Source organism: Stegastes partitus, unplaced genomic scaffold (genome assembly GCF_000690725.1).
Source record: "Stegastes partitus isolate 25-593 unplaced genomic scaffold, Stegastes_partitus-1.0.2 Scaffold161, whole genome shotgun sequence".
NCBI lineage: Eukaryota > Metazoa > Chordata > Actinopteri > Pomacentridae > Stegastes > Stegastes partitus.
The window spans coordinates 52,704-70,373 of record NW_007577892.1 but is presented as its reverse complement, the minus strand read 5'-3'; the positions used below and the strand labels follow the sequence as shown (position 1 = coordinate 70,373).

Below are 17,670 nucleotides of genomic sequence, written 5' to 3'. Positions count from 1 at the left end.
AGATCGATGCTTAAGTTTCAGTTTATTTTCTCTATGTTTAGTAGAATCACCAATTCACTTCAGCATGTTTTTGGACTGGGCTGCAAGGTGGTCCAGCAAGAAGTTCCCGCGTCCTGGTTAGGACACCCAGGATCTTTCTACATGGAGTTTGCATGTTCTCCCTGTGTAGTGTGGGTTCTCTCCAGGTTCTCTGGCTTCCTCCCACAGTCCAAAAACATGTTGAGGTTAATTGGGGATTCTAAATTATACGTAGCGTGGCAGGATGAAGCCTCATTTCTGCGCCTCATGTGAGTGTGCTATTCAACCTATCACCGCTTGAGGGCACTCCATATCAGGGTGCGGTGCCCATCTTGGTGCCTCTTGCTCTTGGCTCTGAGACCGCCCACTTCCGGGTCGCCTTGCTGTCGCTTGTCAGGTACCGGCGGCGCTCCACGCAGCCGCAAGTGTCGCGGACCCCGTGCCGGCGCGTTTGGCTCGCGGCTACCTGTTCGGTCATTGTAATTTGGTGTCTTCTGCTATTGCCGCTACGTAAGAGCGTGTCCCTCACCTCTCCCTCAGGTGACGACTGAACACAGCTGAACGAGGCTGTGACTGGAGGTGTGGCTGCATGTTGGGACCGCTGCTGCTTTGCTTTGGTTAGCGGCGCTCCGCTGCTTTGCCGGTGTTAGCATCGCCGTCGCTCTGCGGCTTTGCTCTGCTTTGTATCATTTTACTTTGCTCCACTTTGCCTCACCTAACCTGTCATATTATGTTACTTAAAACATGAACGAGAGACACGTTTCGAACAAACTTACTCTTTACTCTGCTCGTCTTCTTACTCATACACAGCAGGTTCAAAACACAAACACTGGTGCCGTGACTCCCCCTACTGGTCGGAGTCATACATGCAACATACATCACATAACCTGGCAGCATTCTTTGTCTTGCCTTTGTAATATTTTTTTGTGTTATTTTGGTTAGTTGTCTTATATTTTGTTTAAGTTTGCCTAGCATAGCTCAGCTTTCCTTTGCTTGGCTTCGCTTCATTTGGTTTGCTGTTTTTGCTTCTGTTACCTGTGTTGGGCTTTGTGTCGCCTTGTTTAGCTTGTGTGATTTTGTTTTGCCTTGTTATGGTTTGTGTTTTGAGTTTGTTTTCTTTATTTTGCATGCGTTTGCAAGGATTGCTTCTTGAGTTAATTTATTTCTCCTTTTTTTGCATGGTTTTCTTGATTTCTTATTTGCTTTGCATGATTGTCCTTGATTTTCATTGGCTTGCTTTCTTTTGAATCTGCCTTGTGGGATGTGGGATTTTTGTGGTTTAAATTCTATATTTTAAATTCTGTTAATGTATTTTAACTATTGTAAGAAAATAAAATCTATTTTTATAATGTAGAACCACGTCTCACCCAGTGTGTTGCGAACCTGTGTGCTTTGCTGTGAGTGAACAAGGAGTAGTGTCGGTTTTCTGGGTGTGAACCTTAAACCCAGGTGGCGCTGTCGGTCAACACTTATTTCCCCTTAGTCTATTATTTAGGCAATCTATTCGTAGCGCCCCCGCACGCCCACTCGCCACAATCGGTTTGAATGTCAGTGTGCTTGGTTGTCTCTCTGTGTAGCCCTGTGATACACTGGTGACCTGTCCATGGTGTCCTTCGCTCTGAGGCGGCTGGGATAGGCTCCAGCCCCCTCGCGACCCTAGTGAGGATTAAGCAATGTATAGATAATAGATGGATGAATGAATATTTTTGGACTGTGTGGGGGGAAGCCAGAGAACCCATTCAGGGAGAACATGCAAACTCCACACAGAAAGATCCCAGGCTGAGATTTGAACCCAGGATCTTCAAACTGCAAGGTGACACCACCGACATCAAAACAATCTCATAATAATTATCATGCACTTGCACGAATGTCACACGTGACATTTTAACTGGCAGACTGTCAAAAAAGGTTACATGTATGACCATTTGTTTGCAGTCTAATGGCCTAGTAAGTATTTTCTTTTTTTAAATGTATTTTTATGTACGGAGCCCGTCTGGTGATATCGATAAGAAATAACAAAAAAAAAATTACTCGTTCCCACGCATTAGTCGCGTGCGAACGACATAGTTGTTCACGGTGTTTCATCGCAAGAGATCGCAGGATATCGGTGTAGTTCATTCCAAGGTTAAAATCAAATCAAATCAAAATGCTCCATGTTTCATGCAAGCACGCGCGTTATCCTTAATTCAACAGCTGGTATGACCGCACTGTGAAATTTGCTCCACAACTTCTCTTGTTTCTTCATATTAGTAGTGCAAGGCCACAATTTAACTATTTCGTTCCCATGCATTAATAACTCGTGGCCACGATTTACTAATGCATGCGAACGAGTCATTTTTATTTCATATCGATGTCACCAGCCGGGCTCCGTATTGATGCATCATGAAAACTTAAATTAATTAGATTTTTTTTTTTTCAAGGATTGCCACTTGAGAAACTCACAGTTGTACAAGTGTTTTACCTTCAGACACAGCGGATACCAGTTGAAGCTCTGGGAGGCCTTGTCCTCAAACATCAAGCCATCCAGTGGGATGAGTACATCGCCAAGAAACGCTTTTCTTTTCAGAGTTCCTGAATGCCACACAGAAGCCTGCAGTCTCTTTCCAAACAGCAGATGGCGCTCTATGTCATACTGTCAAAAATTAGATCAGGAACTTTAGGCATGATGCAGGAACTGAGGCTGATGATATTCTTTTTCTTTTTTTTTTTTTTATACCTTTAAAAGTTCATTGTAAACTGGATCTGTCGTGTTTCTCTTGACTGTTGTCTTCAGCTTGACACTCTTGTCTGGCAGCACACAGAGTTTGACATATCTACATGCAAAATAAATACAGGATGCTGAGGTTTTGATTGAGCATCACACAAGAAAATGGGACCACAGTGTATAAGATGCACAACATAATATTAAATTGTTCTTACGGGTGACACTTCCTCCTCTTGCTGTCTCTGTAAGTGAGATTTCTGCAGGTGCCGACAGTGATGTCCAGACTGGACGTGGTGGTATTGTAGGCCAGAGCCAGTTCCAACTCTCCTGCTACAGTGATGTTCTCAACGAGTCCACAGTCTGTGCTGATGCTTCCATTACTGCCCTGAGGGCACAAAATACAGAATGTACCTTTCCATTTTCTTTCTTTCTTTCTTTTTTTTTTTTTTTAAAAAAAGACAGACAGACACATTATAACACTTAATTTTAATTTATGCTTAATTCAACTGAAGTAAACATACAGAAGGGGGGATTCAGTGAGTTATGAGACTGAAATGATCCTAATGAATAATATGATATTTCAACCACAATATGTTGCTTTGATTTTCTTTCTAATCATCAGCTTTGACTCACTCTCTCTACTCCTCCAGAGTACTCAGAACTGAAGGAAGTTTCTTCTTCTGTCCCAGTGGGGGAGCTGTCCTGGTCACTGTCTTTGCTTTTCTTGAAAAGATTTGGAAGACTTGGGACTTTAAAGAGCTGCAAAAACAAGATGGATGTGTTTATTTCTTGCACGTTTACTCACTGATACCATTAACCTTACCAGAAGGCATTTCATAGGTTTGTTATGTAATACCAATTACGTTATTACTTGGTCAAGTGCGAGCACTTGTGATGGCACAATAGCCAACAACTGTCACTCTTTGAGACTGGCAGTTTCTGCTGGTATTTGTTCTCAACAACAGTAGAAACAAATCTGAGATTAGTCCCTTTTGCAGGTTTTTTTTCAGTAGTTGCATGATCCAATTTGAATTTGAAAACTCTTCTGACCCAGTCACGTGTTATGTAACAGATAGGTATCAGAGTTTTTTGTATTCAAGGACTTTTGCTGTAAGACTGTGTGAGACTGAGTGAGACTTACTTTGCTAGATTTACTAATGTCGGTGTCAGACAGGCTCTTCTGGGTGCTGTAGTTGAAATAAGGTCCTCTCTGGCTGTTGTCAACTTTCAGCAAGTGTCCTCGCACATCATTCTGAGAAGTGGAAATCTCTGCAACGACAAAGTCGGGCACTCCAAACTCAGAAAACCAGAAGCAAGTGTTTGCTTATAGAAAAACAAAACAAAACACACAAATACAGCAAAAACTAAACAAGAATATTTGTTCACTGCTTGGACATATTTTCAGTGATCAAAAAGATGCATGTTTTTTTCCTTTGCAGCATACACAATATGTTTCTATCATTATCTTATGTAACTTCTGCTCATACAGTAGGTATGATGATGTAATCGGGGGGTTTGCATCGTTTCAGGCGAATTTCCTTTGTGGTTATTTTTGTGCGTATATCCTGCTAATCAATGAAGAGATCAGACTATGTTGCGATAAGATCCACAGGAAACATCGTCTCTAATTCTGAAGAGTCAACATCTCACCAAAATGCACATTGAGAGTACTTAATGTGTTTCAGTTTTTGTAGCTACCAAATAAAGACTTTCTTATCCTTTAAATGCTGACCATTTAGCTGAGGTGAGAAAATGTTTAGCAACAACTTACTTTTCATTTGACTTGTAAAGGAAACCACCAGATTTTCCAAAGATGTGGTAAAAGGCTTCAGATTTTTCAAATCCTGCAAATCAAAACATAAAAATCATTGGTACTCGGTTCATACATTTTACATTTTAGAGTAATATAATGCTGAATATTTAATCAGTACTTTACCCCAGATCTGCCCAGATTTTGATAATCCAAGTGGGGTGGAGGAGTTGGAGGTACGACTGATACATAACTGTGAAGACCATGGGAAATAAGTTATGCATTTAATGAATTAAAACTTGAACACTCAAAATCAACATGTAAAATATAATATAATATATATATATATATATATATATATATAATCGTACCTTTGAACATTGTAGGTTTTTAATAATTCTTCCCCAATCGTCTCATATTTGTCTGTAAAGAACATAAATATTTTGAAAGATTACACTACTGTGAAAAAGGTGAATGGACTTAATTTTGTCAGAAAAATAAAATATGTAACTTTATGCTTGCAAAACTAACACATTTGGAAAGTATGTAACAATTAAAAAAATACAAAAGGCAGTAAAGCTCAAACAAACAAATGGGATCATTCATATTTTATAAATCACTGTAGGTAAACTGAATATTATCAAAAGATTGACAATTAGAATAATGATTTGTTATTTATTTATTTATTTTTTATAAAAGGAACCAGTCAACTGCAGTCTGAGTATTTTAAGCAAACCTGTGGTGACTGGAAATTTTTTTGCCTTTTCCTCTAAAAACCACTCTCCTGATCTGAGTTTCACCACCCTGTGAAAAAGAAAAGAAAAAAAAAAGTGAAATAAGTAGGTTGAAATTTTTACACAATGACAAAAATAACAAGACGTACTACTGCTAAAAAGGCAACAAATACAATTTTCCTTGTTATCTGACATCATTGTTTTAGGTCATGCATTCTTAATGTCTCTTGACTTAGGCTTCAGTTTCAGTCTTTTTTTTTTTTTTTTTTTTTGACAGATTTACCAGATATTTGAAGTAGTGAAAGACACCTTTTTTTTTCTTGACCAACCCAATTGACGAAAATTATCCTGTTTTCAGACAAGGTTAAACAATCACTATGAATGACCACATCCATAATTAATCCACATTTGTTGTGATTGAATGTTGTTTTCTCCTGTTTTTTTCTGTACTCTAGAAAATAACCATAAGTACATCTTTTTGTTTTGGTCAGTCACCACTCTTGTTGTTTAAATAAAGTCAGTATAGTAACCTACAGACAGTTGTTAACTGCTCTTTACATATGCACTGATCAGCTTTAACATTTAAATGACCTAAGAATAAGAATAAGAATAATACATTGCCTAATATTGTGTAGGTCTCCCTGTCGGGGAATGCACACAGAACCTCTAAGGTATTTCTGTGGTATCGCGGGCCAGGGCACTGGCAGTGGCTCATTTGGGTCCTGTTTTGAGTCACCCACTGAAGTGGGTCCTCCATGAATAGGGCTTGTTCCAGTGCATCCTGCAAATACTCAAATCAGTTTGGAATCTGGGGAATTTGGAAAGGAGATCCCTCTTGGTCATGTTTATTGAACTGTCCTTGAGCAGCTTTTGCATTGTCGCAAGCTGCATTATCCTGCTGAGGGTAGACGCTGGTGTTGAGGGCAGTGGCTGGGCCAGACAATTTTTATAGGGGTGGCCAGCTGAAACAATTACTTATATTGGAGTGACACGGTCTCCTTAATTCTTAAAAGCTAATTTCTGTAGGCAAAATGGTCAGTTTTTTAAGTCACTCTCTCTTTTTGTTTGCATATGTAGGCAAGACTGCTGTGTAATAATAACACGAGGACCCATAAACAGTTCTATAAGCCAAACTTTATTCTGTGGTGACGTGGCCACCTCATGGTCTAGGAGCCCTCTTGCCATACAGAAAGTGTGCTTGGTCTGTAACCAAGACTAGTACATGTCAAAGTAACATCCATATGACAACCAGTGCCCAAGGTTTCCCACGACAACACAGATAGTCAGTGCTATTCACATCATCTGTCAGTAGTTTTAATGTTGAGGCTGATCAGTGTATATTCATTTAGTGCTGTCATTTGAACACCTCTGTGTCACAGAATTTATTTCTCAATGCAGCAGGCCGGTGCTTGTCTCTCTACCTGTAGGCATAGCAGACCTCACACTTCCAGTCTATTGCTCCCACACGGCACATGCTGCAGATGCGGTGGCTGCAGCCGCGGCACACTGCGCCTGAGTTCCACAACTTCCCCAGCGGTCTCTGGCAGCAAGCGCACTTTCGCTCCCCATACTGCTGGCCCAAACTTTTTACATCCTTCCTTCGAAGGTCCTGCAGCTCATGCTTCATCCTTCTGAAGGGAGATTTTTAGCTGTCAGTGTCAAACCTAACTTCTCAAAGACAGTTTTTCTTCTGTAACAACTGAAGAGTAAAACCTATGTTGAGTCAATTTTAAACGTGCTATGCATCCTTCAAACTACTAAAAGTCCATTTTAACAGCATCAATTTGGAACACATAAAGGGACAATGTATACATGCTTCTGCTTTTTTTTGCTGAGGGTTACAGGAAAAGATTGATATGACTCTCATGACTGTGTATTAAACATAAGACTACTGACAGTTACCTTAGATTTGAAAATAGACTGGAATCAGAAGAAAGCTGCTTGGCTCTGTCAAAAACAAAATCTACCTTCTGACACATTTAAAGCTCTCAAACACAATGAATTTATTTTGATTTTGAAACAGGGTTGAGGTAAAAAGCACATCACAATATTTTTTGTTTCCACTGTTGCTTTCCTCATAATTTTGTCATCATCTTATTGTGGTCATTCTGATGATCACCACCAAGGCTGCTACTTCAGTCTTGTTTCAAAATCATAAAGAAGCAATTCTGAACATGTACAGTTGTCTGAAATGACTCACCTGATCCTGTCCTCTTCAATTGTACGCAGTTGTTTGTCCCTCCGAAGAACCTCCAGGACTCTCTCTTTTTCAAGAACTTTAAGCAAACTTAAGTCCATTTTTAAACAACAGCCTCTGATCATCTGTCACTGCTCCTTTTTTTCTCTTTCTGGCCTCCCCTCTGCCTCACTGTCTTTTTGTTCCTAACTCCTCCCCTCTCCTCTTTAACCCTCCCTCTTACTAGACCCACCCTCAGACCTCTGCTTTAGTCTTTGGGGGCTGAGAATAAATACTAGCAACAGTTCCCAACAATTATGGCAATGCCTTCTTTTAATAGTTATATCTCTAAAGGTGGGGGAAAATTTACAAGTCTGCTAACTGATGACACAGATAGTCAGCTTCACAGTAACCTCAGAACCTATGCAGGACAGGATGTGATGACAGATTACATTGGGTAATATTTCAAGCTCCAAATGATGATTAGTTTCCTCTCATCTCCTCTCACACAGCTCGTGTCCTCATAATCCTCCTCCCATTCAGTCGTTTTGGCAAACCATCGCTGCTTCCTAAGCTGCAGGAAGAGCAGTCATGGTTCATGAGCATGGCAGCAGGGTTGTAAAAACAAAGCAAATGCCAACTGTTGCATTATTGATGGTTGACATGCACCCATGTCCAGATTCTTTTGTTGCAGGTCGGATGGCTCTATGTTAAAATGAATAATTTAACATTACAAAAAACATACTTATTCACTTTCTTGTAAAGATTTAGACTAGAGGATGCCACTTTCTTGTTTGTGAAAAAGATAAAGCTTCATCTGGTTAGCTTAGCTAAGCATAAAGGCTGAAAGTCAAGGGAAGCAGTTGGCCTGAAATGGGGGCAAACAGCTGGCTATTAAACACATTGTATCTCATTTATAAAAATTTTTAGATTTAGAAAATTTAGATTTTATAAGGGTTTTGAATCAGATTATGTCCAGATGTAGTGATGTATGAGAAAACTCCAGGAATTTTCCTAACTATAACTTTTATTATGGCTCCTTTTCCCTCCAGTCTTTCTCCATTTTTAGCTTGTCTTTTGTATGTTAATGATAGAGATTCATAAAGTCCTTTTCACAGTCAGTTTAGGGGTGATCATCTTCATATGAATTTTAAGTATACTCATTTCATATATGCCTCTACAATGAAATGAGCTGGATGACTCAGCTTGTCTGTGGTTAGTGGTGATTGAGCTGACATCCGAGAAGAGAGGGTGGAGGATCATAATAGGCTACCACAGCAGTGAACGTAAAGGATACCTGACTGATTACAGTGGGATCTAAATATGTCATCGAAATGCTGTGAGAAAGACCAAACCAGTCACACATTTTACACCCAGAGCTGAGCTTCCTGGAAGACTTGAGTTAACAGCTACATACCTTACGTCAGCTCTAGGGGCATGTCTATACTTAGAGCCAGACTGATCGCAAGTAAATTCCAAATAAAAACCTACTGACTTTTTGAAGCCATGCTGAGATCTTCTGAGTAGTTTCAGCAGCTCATCTATATGCAGCTCTTTACAGTGGCTAAAATTACATATGAGCTAGAAAGAGCTCAACAAAATTGGACTTACAAGAACACAAAATTGCACTGTACTGTTTGGAGAGACATATGCAGCACTTTAGCTACACCTACTTTTGCAAAGATTCATTTAAGAGTAAGATGCGGAGAAGAATGATTCAAGTGAACTACACAATAAAACACATGGACCAAAACTGAAGTAACAAAACACTTCATTAAAACTATTTCAGTGTGCATTTGTGCAGAACTCAATTGAGATTTTTGTCTTGACCACAATTGCAGAACAAGATGGGATTGCAAAATATTTAGTCAACCCCCCCACTCCCCGGTGTATTGCTAAATTTAAACTGACATATCAGAACACTGTTGGGCCAAATGTCCACATCTTACAAGAGCATGCAAAAGAAAAGCAACTGTAGGTATGTGACATGAGAACTAGGTCACCGCAGAGTTAAGAGGTGCAGAGAGCTGCAAGATCTTACCTCCTGGCTTACTGCATTGCTGGAGTGGTCAGCCTGAGGATGTGGCAGCTTATATGCACACAGTCAGGTTTTACAAAGCTCGGCTTCCTTCCTTTTTGAGTTCACACATGCCGTTGCAGTCAGGAGGAAGTGTATCGAGCAATTGTCACTGTCACTGGCTGTATCTCATATTTTGCTCTCATTTAAAGGTTCCATTTGCTTTGGTGAAATCTTGTGCACAGAAAGTGTTTTGCAGCAATAGTCTGTTCTAGAGATTGGGGCTGTGGAAGTGGTTGTAAGCAAGAATAACAAGCAACAACTTTAGTGTAAAAGAGTTTTTACATACAATTGTGTTATTGTCCTTTTTTTCTAAATAAATAAATAAATTATATATATTTAAAAAAAAAACCTGCCAACATCAACTTCCACACAAGACAGAAAAAAATAAAAGAATGTACAAAGGGGATGTTGGTCCCAAAAATATCCACAAACACTTGCTTACAGTCATAGATGGATTACTTTGTAGCCTACCAGGCACAGACAGCCTCTCCTCATCTCCAATTAAGTACTGAAGTTGAACTGAAGACTTTCAACCATCAGCTACACTTGTTGGTTCAACTTCCCAGCAGAATGTCACATAAGCTGACACAAAATGACTATGGAGAGGCAAAATGCAAAGCAAGATAAAACAAAGAGACAAAGGACTTAGAGACAAAAACAAATACCTTCAAGAGTTGAAAACTGCTTTCAAAGACTTACAAAACAACTACAAAGATATGCAAAAAGATACAGATACAGATCTGACCCCTAACAATCCGAAAACCTTGCTATCTGACAGGTTTTTAGGAAAAACCAACGGAACCCATGAAAAATAGCCTGAACATACAGACAGCCTTGGATTCTGACTCCGACCTGACATTTTAGGATGAGGACGTATTATGTGACTTAACAATCCGACAGACTGGCTACATTCAGACTGCAGTATGTAATGCTCAATTCGTATTTTTGGGGGAAATCCAATTTTTTTTGCAATTTCGTTCATATTTCCAATTAAATGTGGCTTGTATGTGACCGCCTGTATGAACTTCATATGATCCACAAGTGTCCCGTGTGCGCAGAAGAGGACACGACAACATCACACGCCGCGAGCGTGCTCAGTGTTTATGGAAGTAAACACGGATGGAAACAGAACTGCGACTGCTATCCTAAACTAGCATCAGCAGCCGAGTGCTGCCTGTGCATTCCAGTCTCTTCCACCCCGTCGGAGTGCACCCCCAGGGTGGAAGAGATCCATGTATATAGTACACATAGAGTATCCAACAAGTCACTCCTGTGCAAAGTCACTTGTCAAATGATCACACAGTGTCTTACTGCTGAACAACTGCATTATTTAAGTTGACAAATAGATTATATCTTCTTATGGGGTGGCTGTGGCTCAGGTGGTAGAGCGGGTTGTCCTCCAATCGAAAGGTCAGTGGTTCGATCCCCTGTCGCTCCACAGTCGAAGTGTGTTTGGGCCAGACACTGAACTCGAAGTTGCTCCCAATGGCAGGCAGCACCTTGCATGGCTATGTAAGTGCAGACCATTTATGAAAAATCAAAAACAAATACTTTAGAAATGCAGTATGAAAAATGCAGGACACAAAGTAGAAACTCAGTGCAACAAAAGTACAACCACAACTTCCATCAACTTAGTTCACCATACTGCTGACCAGGACTTGGGATATTGTCAGGGGGTGGAAGGAACACTTAACCCAGTTAGCAGGTCTTCTGCTGAGGAAGCAGAGCCTAAAGACTCAGGTGAAGCCTCACCCATATCCTGGCAGAGTAGTCAAGATATTCTTTGGTGGCAGAGCAGCAGGTGTGGACAAGATTTGTCCTGAGATGCTGTGGGCTCTGGACATGTTGGGTTGTCTGGGCTAACATGCCTCTTCAGTTTCATGTGGACATTGGGGACAGTGTTTGTATAGTGGCAGACCAGGATGGCCATTCTCATCTTTAAAAAGGGGGACTAGAGGGTGTGCTTCAACAATCAGGGGATCACGCTGCTAAGTTTATCTGGAAATGTTTAATCCAGGGTGCTGGAGGCTCCAATAGATTGTCAAATCTCAGATTCAGGAGGAGCAATGCTGATTCTGTCCTGGACATAGAACGGGGGACCAGCTCTTTAGCCTTGCAGAGCTGCTGAGGGGGTCATGGAAGTTTGCCCAGCCACTCCACATATGTTTCATGAACTTAAAAAAGGCTTATGACCGCATCCCCTGAGGGACCTTGTACGGGGTAATATGGAATTATAAGTTACTGGGGCCTTTGATACAAGCTGGTCTGTGTACTACCAAAGTGAGAGCTGTGTTCATGTCATTGGCACAAAAAGGTTAAGTTTCTGATGGTTATGTCCAGTCCTGTATGTGACATCCATGGAGAGGATCTCAAGGCGCAGCTTGGGTGAGGAGGGTGACCGGTTTGGAAATCTCAGGACTGTGTCTCTGCTTTTTGTGGATGACATGGTTCTGTTGACTTCATCAGACAATGAACTTCACTGCATTGGGGTGGTTTGCAGCCGAGTGTGAAGTGGCCAGAATGAGAGGCAGCACTTCCAAGCCCGAGGTCATAGTTCTCTGCCAGAAACTGGAAGATTGCTGTCTTTCTACAGTTTAAGCATCTTGGGATCTTATTCACAATTGACGAGAAAATAGAGCATGAGATGAAGAGGTGCAGCATCAGCAGTAATGCAGGTTTTGTACCAAGCCATCGTAGTGAAGAGGAAAGCAAGCCATGGGCTTGGGCGGCTGTGGCTCAGGCGGTAGTGCCGTTGTCCTCTAATCGCAAGGTTGGTGGTTCGATCCCCCTCCACAGTCGAAGTGTCCTTGGGCAAGACACTAAACCCAAAGTTGCTCCCAATGGCAGGTAGCACTTGAAGCTGTCACCATTGGTGTATGAATGAGTGTGAATGGGTGAATGAGAGTGCTTTGAGTACCACTAAGGTAGAAAAGCGCTATATAAGTGCAGACCATTTACCATGTCTCATCCGGCCTGACAACACCCCCGGATCCATCAGGATGAACTGGAAAGCATGGTTGAGAGACAGATGTCTGGAATTACCTGCTTTACCTGCTGCCTCTGTGACCCAACCCAGTCAAAGAAAAAACACAACATAAACATAAAACATATAACATAAAAAGTAAACACAAGAACTTTCCCAGCTTTGTATGTATTATGTATGGTTATGTCTATCTGTATATCTACATCATGACTCCACTTAAAAGAGAATTGCCAGAGGAATTCAAAAACCTAATTGTGAGACTTCACAATAATGACCATCAGTGGAAACACAATTGCACAAGTATGAGTGGGTAGAAAACAAGCCATAGTACAGTTAATCAGAGGTGCTATGGCCATCCTCCTAAAAGGAAGTCATGAAGAATGCATTACATGCGCAATCTAGCTCTAAAAAACAGACAGGTAAGTGTTTCTGATTGGAACTATGACAGTGAATGTCATATGTATTGTCCTGACAGTGAAGCACAGAAGTGGGAGCGTGATGACATGGGGGCATGCCTCTGTGCAAAAATGTTTTTGGAGATGACATTTAAAGACGAATTGACAGAGGAGTATTCCGGCAAGATGAGATGATGAGGAATTGTCCTTCATTATAACGCTACAAAGCATACAAAAAAGTGAAAACTATAACCTAGCAAGGGGTGCCACCTGACTTGAATCTAATAGAACACCTTAGGGATTTTAAAGAAAAAGGTAGAGCAACACAACCCCTCCAGCCATGCATAGCTGAAATAAAATAATCTCTGACGAGCACAAAACATCTATCCAGCAATTTGTGGTACCACTCATGTTGAGGAGGGTTGAGTGTCATCAAAAATAAAGATGGATTTAGGAAGTATCAAAAAAATAAAAGATTTGAATCTTAGTAATGACATGTGAAATGAGTTATGTTGCATTGACTTCTTACTGTGGGAGCAGTGTTTTTAATATTAGGCAATCACTGATACAATTTTAATTTTTTAGGTGATATTTTTCACAGGAGTGTACTCACCGCTATTGTGCACTGTCCATGCACACAGACATTTCTTCGAAATTTACAAAATACTAAAATTAACACCAGTGAAAAAAACATAAAAATTAAAAGACAACATTTGGCAAAAACAAAACTCATTTATGTTGGATGTTTTCCAGCTGCCACAGCCACCTCTCCAGATATACTGCAAGATTCAGTCAGCAAACGGTAATATTTCCAAATCCTTAGATCCCATCAGAGATGCTGTTTCCTGCTGCCATTGAATTCATGTGACATAAGTAATTCTTTCATCATCACATGCTTTGTTTTCACTTTTATTTTATTTCTGCCTACCCACTTTCTTATCTGAGGAAGCACTTAAGAGGCATTTACCAGATCTGTTTGCATGTAGATGCCCCAATCATGAAAATATACTTGACTTTTCTTGTACAATCATCTATAAAAACATGATAAAAAGCTGAGCTTTTGCACATGTGATGTTTGTCAAATTTGATGTGATATCAGACATAGGAAAATGGAAGGAACTTAAGGTTGGGGTCAATTTGGTCCTTGAACAGTAAACTGTTATAAGTGCGGCATCTGTAAAAGCCATTGTTTCTGGATTATTATGTGTCCACATGGACACACATCTGGAGAGCAAAATGACTTCTTTGGTAATTTAAGCTTCATTTGACAACATTTCTGATTTTAAGCAGTCTGTAGAAATGTCTTGAGCTGTAACGTCTCTTCCACTGATAATCTGTCGTGGTAGAAACTGAGTCCCGTCAGAAGCTCGATGTCTCGGACTCGAGCAGTATGAAACTGCAGCCAATCCGCCACCCATGTCAAGTCCGACCCATTCTGAAAAGAAACCGAAAGAACAGAAGAAACAAGGAGCAAAAAACATATTAATGGGTGCTCGACTATTTAGTTCATTTTTCCATTATAGGATTGTCAGTAGGTTGTTACAGAAGTGGACTGATATGTACAAACATGCAGGAGGAGTCAGTGGTGTTACTCACAGCACAGCTCTCTGTGTGGTCGGGTCTGTGGGGCAGGATGAAGGACTTGACTTGAAGTGGACCCTCACAATTAACAGGGCTGAAGGCCGAGTTTTTACAGCTTGTCAGGATGACAAAGAAATGTGTTGGGATGGGAGCCTCATTCCTGGAGTGTCAAGAATGAAAAAACTGCTGCATTTTAAGGTGTCGTGTGCAGAAAAACAACAATAACTCATTTATAAAAGGTTTTCCTGAAAAATGTGAAGGTAATCCTCCTTTTTCATTTTTCCATATAAGTTGTGTAAAACAGTTCCACTGGCACCAAAACAGCCAGGTTTGGGGTTCTTCAGGTAAAAGCCTCACTTTCTCTCCCTCAGACATATTTCTGGTAATTGTGGACAGATAGCTTAATTTTTGTTTCATCTGACCACAGAACGTTCCTCCAGAAGGCCTTTTCTTTGTCCATCGATCAGCAGCAAACTTGCTGAAGAAAGGGTTTCTTCCTTGCACAGCAATGTCTTAAGCCATGGGAATGTAAAGCACACCTGAATGCACTGATACCAGTGTTCCAGCAGCTTCTAATTCTTTGCAGACCTGCTTTGTGGTGATTCTTGGTTGACTCTTGGCCGACTCTTGACCATCCTGACCAATTGTTTCTCAGCAGGTGGTGATAGCTGGTGTTTTCTTCCTGATCATGGCAAAGCCACAACTGTGCCATCCACTTGACTTTATACTTACAAACAATTGATTTTGGGATCTGAAGCATTGTCAAAATGACTCCAAGTGACTTTGCTTCTTCAGATCTGTACTTAGCTCCTCAAACTACCCCATTGTACTGTTGGTGGCTGAGTCTACTGAGTGTATTAAATGGGTTCTATTTAAATTGGCTCAGAGAAGTCAGCAGCTGTAGTCAATTGTTATCACTCACGAGAAGGTAAGAGGTTATGTCACAGAGAAAATTTGATTAACACAACTTTCTACATCATCAAAACAGATAATTCACATTGCTGTATGTATATTTTTGACTCAACAAATTTTGTCTCATTTATAGAAGATCTATAATAAAGCTGAGAAAGAGCCAAAATGCATAATTGTTTCATATCTATCATAGAAAATTAAAAGCTGTAAGAGTTATTGGAAACTCAAGGCAGCCATGGTATACAGTCTTTTTCGAGTATATGTACTTTTTGTACATGACTATCTAAACCTTGGGAGCTACAACTATACATTTCCGAAGTGTTTCCGAAGAGAACGATCTTATTTTAGTTTTCACAAAGATCTCTACTTAATCTACAGTCGCCTGAATTGGACTTCACTGACAAAGCACATGTATCAATTGAAGAAATGGTAATGCTGCTGTAGGCCTAACCACAAAAAAGTTTTGATTTTTTAATATTATACACTTACACACTGTGTGCACAGCACTTCCTTCTTAAGAACTGATTATTAAAGAAAACTGAATGGCTAACGATTGCCTGTAAATCTTACAGCTGTGGTTTTAATAGGAGAAATACTCACGAGAAGCTTAACCTGAATGTATGATTCATTTCCAATCAGTAAAATCACTTATCTTTGTTTTCAAAGTTGTTCTTTTCATTTTAAAGTGATTTTGTACAAAGCATCTTTAATTACATTTACAAAATAAAGCTACACTTCTTTTGCTCACCTTTTTATCATGGGGGAACAATCGATAGAGGAGAAGACACAAGTCAATTAAATGACTGATAGAAAATTAATGTGCACATTTTCTGACAAACGAAGCCATTTTTTCTCTAACTATTTTCAAATGTGAGTGTGTACAACTGTACTAAGCAATTAAGCAGTTTTGACACTTTTCAATTTAAACAAGTTTTTGATTAAGGAACAAAATAACCAACAGATTAATTGACAAATGAATGTAAACATTAAAGCCTTAACAGATGGCTAGGAGTGCATGTGTCTGTCGCTGACTTACCCAGAAATTTTTCCGACTGCATCAACATTTCCATCAAAGTCTTCATCAAATATTGGCCCACTCATGACATTGACTCCATTCAGCTGTTGTGAATATTTTGGAAGCAGGACATCATGGAAATGGGCCCAGACATCTGAGAAAATGCACACTAAAGATTTTAGTGCTCCAGCAATGTATCACAATGGAGGATTCTGTGCTCTAGAGAAAGAGGCCAATGATAACAGCATTACATTGCGCTATATGCAATAATATTGTTCATGCTCTTTGTCCCTTCTCGTGCACAAAAAGTGATGAGCCACCAGGGGGCAGTATCTGCTAGATGATTAATATTGAGATTTCCAACATATGCAACCATCAGCACTTCTGTAAAATGGGACATCAAATTCGTGAGTTTCCTTGTCTAGCACAGGTGGCCGCAGTGACAACCCAACGTCACGTCAGTGTCTCAATCAGTGGCGGCTGGTGAAAATTTGTGTGTGTGTCGGGGGACTTTTTTTTTTTTTTTTTTTTAAATTAGAATTTAGAATATGAGTAACATCAGACACAACTCTTTGCTGGAATGCAAATTTTCTACCTTTGGAGGATATTCTAATCATAATCTAGTTTAACATTATTAAGACTTACCATAACTAAATTTCAAAACCATTCATCAAACTTTCAGCAATATTTACAGGATCTGTACAAACTAAAAACACACAACAAAAATAATGAAAAACAAAACAAAACAAAACAAAAAACACTATTCAGGCTTCCAGACCAACTTTTTCGCTGGTAGTACCAGTACGACCCACTTTCTCATTTTGTTGCACCTCCCACCTGGTCAAAGGCAAAACGTTTGACTGAACATTTTCTTATCAGACGCTACGATTTCCTGATGCTACCTAAACGCCCCACGTAGCGGGCTGCGGTAGATGCTGTTTGGTGGCTGTGGTGTGGTCAGACAGGTGTGTGACCAAAAATGACTTTAAAAATAATAAACAAGGGGGTTCTCATGTCAGATTTGTCCAACGCTACACCGAGTTACATGTATTCTACACGCGGTCTTTTCTATGAGCAGTCTTTTCTCCACTGACAGCATGGCCAATGCATTAAGTTGTCACGACAGTAGCTGTGATCAAGTACCAGAGGAGGCAATAATACCTGACTGCAGCCGGTGCTGTTCCCGAAGTCGCAGCAAACCACGCCCCCTCCACACCACGCCCCCCGGGCCCCTTACACACCATGCCCCGCCCAATAATACCTGACTGCAGCCGGTGCTGTCCCCGAAGCCGCAGCAAACCACGCCCCCTACACACCACGCC

The 17,670-nt window shown here is 40.4% G+C and overlaps 2 protein-coding genes across 8 annotated transcripts in view; both read right to left on the bottom strand.

The window, feature by feature from the left end:
- sytl3 (synaptotagmin-like 3) overlaps window positions 1–9,457 on the bottom strand; it is a 15,201-nt gene extending 5,744 nt beyond the window's left edge. For 4 of the 5 annotated variants that reach the window (XM_008279496.1, XM_008279497.1, XM_008279498.1 and 1 more), the window contains exons 1-11: window positions 7,407–9,456; window positions 6,628–6,837; window positions 5,209–5,276; window positions 4,844–4,895; window positions 4,659–4,725; window positions 4,494–4,566; window positions 3,864–3,991; window positions 3,356–3,481; window positions 2,938–3,107; window positions 2,735–2,831; window positions 2,480–2,650 (exon numbers count right to left, since the gene is read on the bottom strand). In XM_008279496.1, the coding sequence (XP_008277718.1) occupies window positions 2,480–2,650; window positions 2,735–2,831; window positions 2,938–3,107; window positions 3,356–3,481; window positions 3,864–3,991; window positions 4,494–4,566; window positions 4,659–4,725; window positions 4,844–4,895; window positions 5,209–5,276; window positions 6,628–6,837; window positions 7,407–7,528 (1,284 nt within the window). In that variant the 5' untranslated portion in view covers window positions 7,529–9,456. Of the gene's footprint in view, window positions 1–2,479; window positions 2,651–2,734; window positions 2,832–2,937; window positions 3,108–3,355; window positions 3,482–3,863; window positions 3,992–4,493; window positions 4,567–4,658; window positions 4,726–4,843; window positions 4,896–5,208; window positions 5,277–6,627; window positions 6,838–7,406 lie in introns of all 5 variants that reach the window. The other variant, XM_008279500.1, reaches the window with a different exon arrangement.
- A 3,900-nt stretch (window positions 9,458–13,357) lies between these two features.
- Window positions 13,358–17,670, bottom strand: part of enpp1 (ectonucleotide pyrophosphatase/phosphodiesterase 1) — a 38,402-nt gene continuing 34,089 nt past the window's right edge. For all 3 annotated transcript variants that reach the window (XM_008279493.1, XM_008279494.1, XM_008279495.1), the window contains 3 exons: window positions 16,370–16,502; window positions 14,437–14,581; window positions 13,358–14,275 (listed from right to left, as the gene is read on the bottom strand). In XM_008279493.1, coding sequence (XP_008277715.1) covers window positions 14,123–14,275; window positions 14,437–14,581; window positions 16,370–16,502 — 431 coding nt within the window. In that variant the 3' untranslated portion in view covers window positions 13,358–14,122. The remainder of the gene's footprint in view (window positions 14,276–14,436; window positions 14,582–16,369; window positions 16,503–17,670) is intronic.